At 43.3% G+C, this 13307-nt stretch overlaps 1 protein-coding gene across 4 annotated transcripts in view; it reads right to left on the reverse strand.

The window, feature by feature from the left end:
• The window catches only part of LOC119171828 (high affinity cationic amino acid transporter 1), an 82302-nt gene that overhangs the window by 32460 nt on the left and 36535 nt on the right, over positions 1 to 13307 (reverse strand). For all 4 annotated transcript variants that reach the window (XM_075890097.1, XM_075890095.1, XM_075890096.1 and 1 more), the window contains 9 exons: positions 13167 to 13286; positions 11123 to 11251; positions 9943 to 10098; positions 7055 to 7194; positions 5778 to 5892; positions 4148 to 4308; positions 3945 to 4006; positions 1136 to 1275; positions 62 to 164 (listed from right to left, as the gene is read on the reverse strand). In XM_075890097.1, coding sequence (XP_075746212.1) covers positions 62 to 164; positions 1136 to 1275; positions 3945 to 4006; positions 4148 to 4308; positions 5778 to 5892; positions 7055 to 7194; positions 9943 to 10098; positions 11123 to 11251; positions 13167 to 13286 — 1126 coding nt within the window. The remainder of the gene's footprint in view (positions 1 to 61; positions 165 to 1135; positions 1276 to 3944; positions 4007 to 4147; positions 4309 to 5777; positions 5893 to 7054; positions 7195 to 9942; positions 10099 to 11122; positions 11252 to 13166; positions 13287 to 13307) is intronic.

Genomic DNA, 13307 nt, shown 5'->3' on the forward strand with positions numbered 1-13307 from the left:
TGAAGGCAGACCAAATGCCACACAAGTTCTGTGCTTTGAAACATTGCTCAATGCTAGTTACCTCAGCATGAGCACAGAGACTGCCACCAAGCTGTAGGCAAGAAGAGTTCCGATGGACATCATGTTGGCCAGCTCCTCCACATTGAACATCATCGCCATCACACCTGTAACAACGTACAATCTCGAACATGGCTCTTCAGGAGATTTTTTGCTCTGGTAAATTAAATATTCATGAGACATGGCATAACAGCAAAAAAAAAACTGTAGCTGCACAGATGCATCGCAGAAGGCTTAGAGGAGGAAGAGAGTTAAAATTGCAAAAAAAAATCTGAAAAGTGTTGGCTTTCGGAAATTGCAATTCCAGGTATTTGTAGTCCAAATTAGGCTCTGGAAAAATGTTTTATGGCGAAGTACCACACATTTTTCTAGCATCTTCAATTGATTCATTCACAATTGTTTTTAAAACTTGAAACAATTTTTTTGACTTACTTTTGTGAAGAAAATCTGCCTTATAGAAGCTTTGAGAAAGTTTTTGTGAACATATTCAAACAAAGTTGGTATTTTTTTTTGCTCGGCACTTAAACCAGAGGCTTTTTTTTCCTCAACCTTGATGTAAATTATTTCACAAATGCCAGCTAATTACTGTAAGCTCATTTTTACTTTCCAAGTTTAAAAAATATTTTCAAAGGAAATAGCTGTTTTGACATCTAGTTTAGCCTGTGGAGTGGACCTGTAATAAGAACCACAGAGTTTCAAAAACACTTTTTGCATTCCAAGTTACTATAGGCATGTGATAAATTACCTAATTAAAACGAATAGGCTTGTCACTGCCTTCCTGAATGAGATTTGGAGTAAGTATGTTTGCAAATTTCAAATCTTCCACTCAATGATACAAATTCATGGTAATCATTTGGATAGAGCAACAAATAAGCTTTTTTTTCAACCTTCACCCTCGAAGGGCGAAAAAGCTCTAATTACTTCCAAATACGTGCAGCTGGTATTGATTCCTATGTAACACATAAGGCTCTTTAACTTTTTCAACAATGCAACGAATGTGCGGCTTTGAAGAAAATCACCGTTTTCATTCCAACCCCCTTTTCAATAGCGAGGCGATATTTTGAGTTGCCACACTGACCAGCAAAGATGCCCGACACAGCGGTGGCGATCATGGGAGTCTTGCGACCAGGGTGCACGATGGCCAGGAATCGAAAAATGAGCCCATCCGTACCCATGGCATAGAGGACACGTGGCAGAGGGAACATGCCGCCCAGAAGGCTGCGAGATTGGGCCAAGGTGGTTAGCGAACATCGCAACGACAAGTGCACAGTTTTACAACAAGAGCAGTTACGAAATCGCAGCGGCCAATTTCGGTGGCGTAGTTATCTGCCGCCACCAGTGTGCATAACTGCCATCTCACATGATCAGAAGAAGATATCCCATCTCACATGACCATGACTTCTTCTGGTCATGCCATCTCACATGACCAGAAGAAGAACCAACACCCTCTGCGGGATAGTCTAGCATTCTATAATGGGGATAATGCAGCCACGCTGGTGCTTCAAAGACCCAGCAGAATGATGCTATACAGACATGTCGTCAAGGAATTGCATTAACAGCTGCAAGAGAGTATGGTAAAGAACCAAAATAACCAAGCATCACGCAGTGCTATTTGTGCAATAAGTGCATAGATTACAAAATGCTTAGCCATAATTCTAAGTTATCAGCCACTGCATCAACAAAATGCACACGATTCCTTACAGATGCATAGTTGGTACCTCATTCCACGCAGAATGACTATTAAGGGGACAGGGGTGCTTACCTACTTCAAAGAAGCACGACAATTTACCATGTAGGGGCTACTTTGCAACTGTCTTGTAGCACTTGCGCCAACGGAGTTTACCAGGACCCTCGAAAAACAGTTTCTCTAGCTTTTGTTGCGACTGTGCTATATGCTTAGCACAGGCCTGGAGTTTTTTTTTTTTTTTTTCTTTTTCTACATACATACGACCTACATACGACCAATAATGCCCACATGCAATATACCAACAAGAACTCGAACCCAAATGAGTCCAATGCACTGCCATGCGGCGTTTGCTTTGACGATCAACTCTGTTTTGAGGGAGTCGCACTTCAGACTGCAGATCAGCGAAATAAAATTAAAGGGCTAAACACTGCTTTTGAAACTGACTGAAAAGAGATTGCACATTCTACTCGTGTTCGATTACGTATAAAATGCATTCTGCTCAATGCTACTTTACCATCTCAATTTGTGTCGATGACAAAGCCATTACAGCATGTTTGGTTTCGTCGTGTACAAAGAAAAAAATTATGACTATCAAATTACCAAAATTCACTGCAACTGTCTATAAGCACACATGGATTACCAGTAGTCATCCACGCGTTCTGCGTATCGCTACGCAGCTCTGTGCCACCCACGCATAAAGTACTCTCCTACCACTGTTGTGCCTTACACTCAGCCGAGCAACTACAGTATGCGCACATTTGTCATTTTTCGGCACTTCCTGTACCTGACAGGTGGTCTCCTGAAACCATGACAACTACTTCTCAACACGAAAGAAACTTGAGGCACTGATGAAAAGAAATGTGCGAAAGATAACACTTTGCTTGAGTTGTTCGTGAAACCAATACAGATGAGCCATTATGCAGCGATTACAAATCTAAAGCACACAAGAACTAACCAGACCATGGTTAGACTGATGAAATTAGTCTAATCACAGTGTAATATATCAAGCAAGCCATAATGCTCCTACAACAGCACTATTTAGTGAATTCTAATGCATTTTGTGCTACTAGGTGTCTACAGAAGAGTTGTGATAATAGAAACATTTTGAGTGCAAAGTTAATCAATATTAAAGCTTAAGGAGGAATGAAACCTAACATTTCTAGGATATTTCTTGAATATTCTTCTTTAAATATTCCAAACAAAATAACAAAAAAGTTGCAGAGGATACCTAAGAAGATTTTTATGAGATAGCATCATGACAGTTTCTTTTGTCTGGGTTGGTGGAGTACTGGAGGTGTGAGGTTCTTTGGTTGTCTTATCAGGAATAAGAGAATGGCAAGGCCAAACTTGCCGGATTCTACTTAATTTGAAGCAACCAATGTGGAGTCAACTCTTCAGACATAAAAAGAAACGATGGTATTTCCTCAATCTATCCTCCTCCAACTTTTCTGGAAGCCTAACTCATGTGACTGACAAAGGTGCACTGTTTTTGAGTCCAGAGCTTCTAATCTGCACCTTAGACGTCATAACATTTGGCCCTTCGATTCCAACACCTGAAATTTTGAACGATGAAAATCTTCCATGTCCAATTTCCTTAAATTTCATGCCAGATTGTCCAAAACGACATCAATTAAAGCCCCTATATCTGCCACATCCATTCAAACCAGTGCTTTCGTAGTCAATCCATTTGCAGCGGTAGCAGAGCCTAAAAGGCAGCTTTGCCTCAATTCTATGTGATGCAGTGAAGCATATAAAAAAACCTGAACTCAAGTCGTCAAGTCGTCGTGCGACATATATGTTCGATTAAGCACCAGAAATGCATGGAGAAGTGATGGCGGCAGGCAACAAACACGCCAGTGCGGCTAAATCTCTTAACCCTGCTAATAAGCACTTTCAGCTAATTGCTCAGTACTGCACAAGGCCTAGTGCAGTGGTATGTGCATGACACAAACATGCCACACTGCCATTCAGATTTAGAGTAAAATAAAACGAGTGAAAATGATAAAATGTATGAGGCTATAACTTTATTTTGATAAATATCCTGCGGAAATGAACTGCCTTAGTTTTGAGTTTCTTCTTGCCACAAAATCAAAAAATTTCCCTCTATTTTTTTTTTTTTGAGAGAGAGATTTACAATATGCACGAATGACAGAAAGCACCCCCAATGAGAGAAAACACAGCTGCTTTCTGCAGTTTTTACCTTGTGGACAGCCCAGCCAGAGCCCCAATGGTGATGATCCACTTGGCCACTGACCAGCCAACCTGCAAGGCACACACAGTTTCACTTCGTGGATCCTCCTTGGCTTTTCTCTTGTTTTCAAAATTATGAAAATGTTTTAATGCCGATCCAAAGAAAAAAAAAAGCACGAAAAATAGAGCGCAAAGCCACCATGTTTCGCACACCTGCTGGAAAACGAATGGCAATGGTGCGGACACGTTCTGTGCGTAATATGGCCAGAGGAGCGTCTCTATGATGGAGACTCCAAAGTACGCCAGGAAGACGACACCGAGCGAGACGACTATGCTGACAGGAATGGCACGCCGTGGATTTCGAACTTCCTCGCCTGAAATAAAGCAGTATATACAGAAATCAACCGTGAATACTGAACCCACAGCTCTATCACAGATCCAGTGCTCCTGATGTCACATTGTCCGTGCCATTCTGTATTTGTTCTCATTCTGTCAACTGTTTTGCTGTTTAACAACTACACACCAATCATTTCAGCTACTGCGGTTCACGATTTAGAGGAAACCATTCCATTCCTCTGCAATATTTATTTTTCATTCGTGCCACACCACTAATCGCAGGAAACAATTCATAAGCACTGTCTTGTCCTGAACATTTTTATATTAAAAGAGCAGTCCACGGAAATATAACAAGAGACTGGAGTTTCTCAATACTAAAACGTTTGATGTGGACATCCCACTGAGCCTGTCCTGTAGCTAATGTGGTACGTTACTTTATACGCATCATGCCAACAACAACAGTGAACATTTATCCTACAACTTTATAAAAAACCACTTGACAGCTTTGGATAATTCAGGCATTATAAAACCCAAGAACCAATAAAATACACAGTGACGCTCAATCTTTCGCCCACGGCATGACCTGTGCTTTTCAAAGGAAGATAGATTAAATTATTACACAAAATGGCAGCTAAGCATCTAGTTGAAGGTTGAAATCTTCATTTTTGAAAAAAATAATTCAACAAAAATTTTGCTTGATAGAGTAAAAAAATTGCCTGCACGTGGAACTGCACCAGGAACCATGTTGGCAACAGCCATCGATCAGAGGAATCGTATACAGTGTGATCACCATCACATAATGGCAACTGAGCACTTTTCATAAGAGCACGCACCGTAGTGAAGAGGTTTCTAAACTACAATTAGTGATGTGCTGTTATCATGAATGCGGGCGTCAGGGGAAGGTTATTTCGCACGGTGAAAGTAGCTGTGTAACGTTCTTTGATGTGCTCAAGGTCTGTGACCGTGCCACAAACAAAGGGAGGGCCTCTCCAGCTGTATGTCAATGAGGATACACATTTATGGACTGAAAACATGAAAACACCTGGATCTCGAAGACAAGTTTTCTGACCACCTGAAGCTGCTCTGTATGCATAGAGCTTGTCTAGGTAACGACCCTGAATACACACACTATTGAAGGGCATCCAGAAACAATCTTAAAGTGCAGAATATCACAATAGCACAGCAACTGCCAGGAAAATTTTTCATTTCAAGAAAGCATACAGTATCTCCACTTTTATAATGGTCAACCTAGGGAAACGCAAGTTTTTATTTCGCACCCATGAATATTGCGGCATTAAATTTAAGAAAACTTTTTTTCTCGGACAACATATGATATTTATTGTAAGATGTGAGCTCAAGAGAAAATTGCGGCATATAACTGAGGCTTCTGAAAAAATACATCATTGCTATGTGGGTTCTGCCAGTGCCAAACGATTTCATAAAAAATCAACATCAAATTAGGTCTCAAAATAGCCCTGAAAGCAGATCATACAAAGTTAGTGCTTACCCATTGTGGCAATTACATCGAAACCAACAAAGCCATAGAAACAGGAGGCAGCGCCATTGAGTACACCACCAATTCCATACGGAAAGAAGCCTCCCTTTCCGTGGCCACTGGGAACCTGCACGAGGAAAGCAACATGGCGAGCAATATTTTACACCTACCTCATAGCATTACATGCATTGTACTTGTTTCGACTGCATGTTAATGTTGAAAGAAAAAGGGCTCTTCCAGCTCAAGTTCCAAGTAACTAGTCCTGTTCCCTTCAATACCCAGTGGTTCTCTATGGAACATGTCAGCAACTAGCATCATAAAGTTGATATGATTACACCGTCAGAGCAACAAAAATAAGAATGAGGCTTTGAAGGAGAAAGTGTGAAATTTTCTAACCAGGAAAAGCTATACTGTAGGACTGCTATGGCAATTGTATGAGCCCATGTTGTTCTCAGTAACACTTTAAGGATGTTGAGCAGCAGTAATATTCTATAACGCAAGCCAGATAAAGTTCAGTGAAGAGTCCTATTCACATGACAAAAACATGCACCCTTTTTATTCACTGTCCCCGGGTTGCACTGGCTAACTGCTGCACACATTACCTGAAGGCAGAAGCTGCGCCTGGTCGGCGGTGGTTGCATCACAACTGTCAAAACTTTCTGGAATGTGTTCTAATCAGATTGCTTTCATGATATGTATGGTGCGGCAATACAACCAAGCTACAGCAAATATACAGAGCGGCTGCCACTCACATAAATGGCAGACACTTGGATCCCCACATCGCTTTACTTAAAGATCAATGTGCATGCCAGCTGTGGTACCACGAGTGTTACTCTCTTCACCAGGCAGAGGTTGGCCCAATAAAACTGTTCAATTTTGGACACATTCACTGCTAATGTCTACACCATTACAACTATGTGACAACAAATTTTTTGCCAGGAATGCTCACAATCATAACAATGGCAAAAAAATTACAAGTGGTCAGTGCTTCAGCTTGGACCACCAACATCTATGCAGAAGGAATGGCCGTCGCAGATGGCACACAATACGCTCCTCAAACTGTCGATCAATTCTGTTTATATAGCCTTCAAAAAAAAAGCATTGAGGTTTATTATGAATCAGTGACCTGGTTAAAAACAAAATAGATGCACATACGTATTTAATGACTAATTCTCCCTAGTTCACAATGTTTAACACTTCATTATTATGAACTTTACACAACTTAGAGTAATGGCTTGCTGCAAGCCATGTTTATGACTTATCACAGGAGACAGCCAAGAGCAACTCACGTCCTTTGGTTTCAACTGCCAGTTTGCAATGTCTGCCTTGAAAGAGCCCACGATGACCACGTAGATCACCACCAACAAATTGATGGCCGTGAAGGCATTGTTAAACTTCGTAGATTCTTTTACCCCGCCTGCCAGCAACACTGCACCGAGATGGATTCACAAGCAGCAGTCAAAAGTTGGGAGCACCACTTCATGGCAAAACATTTGAAAGCGCAGAACCTGGCTCAGAATAAAGGAACACGACAAATCGTTTAGAGCAGGGCTCGACAACCTGCAGCCTGCTGGGCACTGCAATGCGGTTCTCAGCAGGACCTCGCACTTCCCCTTGTAATCAACTCATAAACGCCTCCCGACTAACCAATGAACATGTCCAAGACTGTGTCTGTCCTTCAGCAACCTTGATGTTAAGTTCGCAAAGAATGTGCAGCACAAAAAGCATTGAAATCTACATTTAGGAATTGCAATAATGTCGCATGAAAACTAAATATAAACATTTTCCTCTAATTTCGTAGCGCATTACTTCGACTTTACGAAAGTTTTATCTTTGCTTGCAACAAACCTCCTTTCCTGCCTCTTTCCATTTGCCGTGTGGGCCCTACCGTGTAGTCTTCATAACATTTGGCCCTTCGATTCCAAGATGTCTTATTGAGGGAATAGCATTCTTAGGTTTTTCATTTGTAGCACACTTTTTTTAATTTATAAATTTTATGAGCCCGTCACTGTCAAAGTCTTGGAGTATTACTCCAGTGGGTGATTAGACTGATAGCTTGCGGCAAAGCACCTTGCAGCTTGTTTGCTAGCGCGATGCTGTGGCCCAAAAAGTTTGCAATACCGTAATTACTCGAATCTAACGTGCACCTTTTTTCCGGTTAAGCGAATTTATAAATCGCATGCGCGTTAGAATCGAGTACGAACAAAAAAATTACGGTCAATCTATTGCCATCGACAAATCCAAAATGGCCGCCCCCTACGTGCGTCGGCATGGCGCGTTGGCCGTTTCTGCCTATGTGTTTCCCATGTGCAGCACTTCGTACATGTGCTGAGGAATTTGTCATCTAGTAGTGCATTAGCATCGACGGCGTGGAAGGGCTTACTCCAAAAACTCGAGTGCACCACGATGCCGCTTTTAAAAGAAAAGTCATCGCGTGTGCAGAAACGGACAGAAATCGGGCCGCATCGCGGTCGTTCCCGAAACGTGCGTGCGGGACCGGCGGAAACAAACGCAGAAGATTGTCCACAGCAAAGCTTCACGCAAAGGCTTCAGTGGACTACAGCAGGGTCGGTTTCTACAAATTAAAGAGCTGCTCGGCGAGTATGTGCTTGAGAAGCGAGTGGCACAGTGGCCCGTGACGACAGAACTGCTCCAAGTGCGGGCTATGCAATTAGTCTTAGAAAAAGGTCTAAAGCGGAGCCAGTTTAAAGCGAGCAGGTGCTGGCTAACTAACTTTATGAAGAGGAAAGGCTTTTCCCTCCGAAGGGGAACATGCATATGCGAAAAGTTTTGCGGAGGAGTACGATGAAAAGCTTCACAGTTTTCAGAGGTTCGTCCTAAACTTGCAGCCCAACAACGGCTACCTGCTTGGACAAATCAGGAATGCCGATCAGACGCCTCTTTAATTCGACATGCCTGGCACCACAACCGTCGAGAAGAAGGGGGCGAAGCAAGTTCGCGTGCTGACATCGGTCCACGGTAAAACTACAGTGACGGTAATGCTCTGTTACACGTCAGATGGGCACAAGCTTCGCCCGTGCCTCATATTTAAATGGAAGACACTCCCGAAAGGAGTCGTTTTTTCGAGTGATGCGATCGTGCGGGCCAGCGAGAAAAATGGGTGCGCGTTGCAATCGATGTCTTATGTTTGTTTTTCGCGGTGGAAATCGGGTGCGCGTTACAATCGAGGGCGCGGTAGAATCGAGTAAATACGGTAGTCTCGTATTGCCACCGTGAGTGGAACTAGCTAGGCCTAGCCGCAACTCAGCAGAAAGCTCAGCCACGATGCCCTACGTATAAAAAACAGTGCGACTGCGAGCACAAACAGTGGTTCCACGATGTTCTTCGTCAGGAAGTCTGAAATGCTCATAAGTAGAACCTATACTGTGGGTCTGACAGATTGGTCAGATGTTTGCAAAGAACACAGTGCTATTGCACATACCCTAGTGATTAATTTCTCTTCCACTAGTCGCAGTCTGAATACAGCACAAAGAGTGTGCCCCCATCACTAAATAGCGCAGTTTTCAACAGGCGCGACTTCAGGACGCGCAAAGGCACGAGCAGCAGACTACATTCTCTTGGTTCGGCCAATGGAGAGGCATGCTGTAGGGACTTGGCGGACGTAGCCAATTGGAGGCCGCGAGACGACCTTCAGACATTAGCTTTTTGTGTACTTGTTCTAGAAGGAAGGAGCCAGATGTGGCGGGAATTAGAACGCTGATAAATTATCTTTCCGACAAACCCAAAGTGGCGGTGACTGTTCGTGCAGTTGCGAAGCTATGCATTTTTCAACAATTGGTTTTTTGTGGTTTGAGTCAATTTTACCACCTACGCAGGCACAACAAATGTTTTAAAGCCCTACTAGGCAGTTTTCAGTGAATATATTTTCGAATCTGACAGAGCGGCAACAATCTGAAGATGCGATTTTCAAAAAAATAGATTTTTCGGCCACTATTCGCAATACGAAAGTCTTGTGACCTCTTAAACAGCACAATGCACATCTATCTGTTCTTTTACTTCATTATTTGCTGGTTTTCATCACAACTTTAAGGTTTAACAAGCATTCAGAATTATCTTTCATTGATTGTTAAGCTTAAGTTATGCGAGATTAGTAATGATTTAGGTGGTTTAGCCACAGTTACTAATTAACATAGAGGGGCAATGCAATTCCACTTGCCAGCCAGAAACAGGGTGATGGCCAGAGCGCACAGGTCTGGGTACGAGGAGAGCCAGCTGACACTGATGGGCATCCACTTTCGCATGTGCTCCTCAATGGTGTGGTTCACCAGGCTGTCCAGGTATCCACTGTAGCCTCTCGCCACCGATGCCGTACCTGTCATCCACAAAGAAACAATGGCCAATGCCCCTAAGTGAAGACTCCTTTAAACACTGCAATGGCCTCGGGGCTATCAGTTCAATCTCCATGCAAATTTAAATTCAGGGGTCTTCCATGCTGAAGCGATATGCAAGTTTTAGGGTGGAGCACAACATCGTGATTTGACCTCGTTCACACAGCCTTCTCATTTGCTCATTATGCTTGCCTTCTGAGTGGACACTTCAACTGTGCCAGAAGGAAAGCAACATCTGTTCAGACAGCATTAGCCTTTCTTAATGCTCCCAGAATTAGACAAAGGAGGCTAGTTGGTTCATGTTGGCTTGGAGATAAGCTTACAGTAGGGAGATAGTATGAAAGACATTACAAACAGGGGATACAGCGCAAATTTCAACTGGTTTTCTTTATTAATGTGTAGGCGACAATCAAAATTCACAAAAGCAGGTTGAAGAAAGATTAGTACACTTGACCCCACCCATTTATCATCTATCTGGAAATCAATTTCAGCGGGAGAGCTTTATCGATCGCTCACTGACGCATGTTTCGGAACCCGGAGATGTCATGACAGCAGATTCGTACACTATTCTCTCCCTGTTTTTATCTGCTTCACAATTGTTTTTTCGAGCAGGGGGATGCATGTGCCCCTGTTCGAAACAGATTGTGAACAGATTACCCACCCCGGGAACTTAGCTACTCACTGTGACAAATGCACACGCGTAGCCCAGTTCGAAAAAACAATGAATATTTATGACAGTGTCTGCAAAGAAAAGTCTTCACAGTGGCATAAAAACAAACAGTTTTGAAGAATCGGATTTTCTCACCTTTTTTATCTTCCCCTTCATAAACGTTGCACTGCTACGTGCTTCCATGCATTCTATGCACACATATTGCAAACACTACACCACAAAGTTGATAGGAGCCAATGCTACAGCTCACACGAAAGAACAGAAACATTCGGTAAATGAAGAAGTGCCAGGAACATTTATGAGAACAGAAAACAGGCAGGAATGATGAGGAAACTCACCAATTATGTACTCCAGGATGAGATTCCAACCAATGACGAATGCCATGAACTCCCCTACCGTAACGTAACTGTACACGTATGCAGATCCCGCCCGAGGAACGCGAGATCCGAATTCTGCATAACATAGGCCTGCAACGTGGAATGTAAATTTTTGGGTGGTTACTCTACTGATGACTTCTCTTTTCAATAGCTAGAAGATGTCTCACAGAAAGCATTGAGAAAGTATTATTCGTCATAAAGTAACATCAAACCCCAAGCAAGCACACTCTTCAGCAAGTTAAAATTGCCGGCCAAGCCGCCAAGTAAAGATGGCGCTTTTCCAAAACAGCACAGAAATTCAAGATTAACAGCAAAGCATTCCCATCGAAAAGAAACTGCATGTAAACCAGAAGCATTCTACCTCCTTTCATGGCATAGCCCACATTAACAGCTCACAAACAAGAGAATGGCAACACAATCTGACCGTGGGAAGCAAGGCATGGAAGCACCTCGAATGATGAGCAAATGCAACAGCTCCAAGCAAAACATCCTGGAGGCCTCACTTTTTCCCCGACTGTCATCTTAGAAGACAGATGTCGAAGGCCACGCTTATGCTCGCATGACCCTGTAATTCATCATTGGTGTTGAAATTAGCTAGTGAGGTGATAAAGGAATTTCGAAAACTAATTTCACATGCACGCACTTAGCTAGGTAGGAGTGAATGGTATTCAAGCAGGCCAATGTTGCGTAGTTGCAGTGCACGATCGTGGTGCAGAGCTAGAGGGAAATAAGAGTGCTTTTCAGGAACGGCAGAGGAAAATGGAGGGAGCACTTGTCCTGCAGCTTGCGTTGGCCGTGCTTTGCTCTACGTGCAAGTATATATAAAATTCCGAGTAGCAGCACTCAGTCCAACTCGCTCAACTTATAACGTACACTGTCCTATCACCATCCACTGTGATTGGCACTGTTTCAACAGGCAGAAATTATCACAAGAAGTTGCAGTGCACAACTAACAGCTAACCAGGTCGTTGTTTACACTGTACCGGCCCCGCTTGTGCCCTTGACACCATTCGTCACACAAGTCAGTGTTGTAATGACAGTGATGCACCACCAGCATCCCCAGCTAAGCTGTCGCCATTGCCACACTATACTTCATCAGCAATGCGCAAACGTGAAGGTCCAGGTCAGTGTGCGTGTTGTGTACTTTAGCTGTCATCCCCTGTTGTTTCCCCATGCCTCATCAGCCAGCTCACATACCCTGCACCATGGCTCACACACAAACAATAGGGTGCCCACTAGCGTCGCTCAATAGTCAGTACCCTTCCAATCAAGCCAACCAAGTTCACACAAAGTACTTGCTTTTGGCCCCAGTGTCCTTCAGCCATGTTCTTCATTCACTACACTTTTTTTTTTTTCAGAGTTACCTATCAGATCTTGTGGTTCTTGCAGCCTTTCCATCCAAAGACCTGGACTGCCCCCATGGACCTTTTTGCGTTCTTTACTCAGCTGTATATAGTACATTAAAATCGTACGGGACGGATCCTTCCAGAACAAGTAGTCTGGTGTCATCATCATCATCCCAACATGCGTGCTGCATTACTACATTGTGCTGGATATTTGAAAGCCACTCGACAATATTTACCATACATGGTACTTTAATGCCTCCCTGAATTGAACTATGTAGAGAGCATTGCATTTTTTCTATTTCGGAAAGCAAATGTGAGCAAAGTGAGGTACTGGCTAGTTAGCTTTTGTCCACTTCGTTTCGTGTCTCCTTCCTAACTTTGTATTTCGAAAGTAACTGTAGTGCAGCTTTTTAATCGAGAATGCAAATGCTTTGCCTGGGAGCTAGATTTGAGACCTGGCGTCATACTGCTACAGCCTCTAGGCCACTGTGGCAGGCTAGTAACAATGGCCTTAGCGTTCAGATACATCAAACCTACAAGACTTCCTGCCACACGAGCCCGAATATTGAAATGAATGAGATACACTACATGAAAATACAGCACACTAATGCAGGTGGGGGCCGGGTATCTCTCCTTGGCAGCTGGGAATTAGTGCTCACCCGAGAATACAGAGGCGATGGCGGCAACAAGGAATGAGAGGACAACAGCAGGCCCTGCTTTAGTGCTGGCCACTTGTCCAGCCAGGACATAGATGCCCAAGCCCAGGGTGCCCCCGACCCCTGCATGAACAAGACAAAAAG

This window comes from Rhipicephalus microplus, chromosome 3 (assembly GCF_043290135.1).
Source record: "Rhipicephalus microplus isolate Deutch F79 chromosome 3, USDA_Rmic, whole genome shotgun sequence".
In the NCBI taxonomy this organism is placed as follows: domain Eukaryota; kingdom Metazoa; phylum Arthropoda; class Arachnida; order Ixodida; family Ixodidae; genus Rhipicephalus; species Rhipicephalus microplus.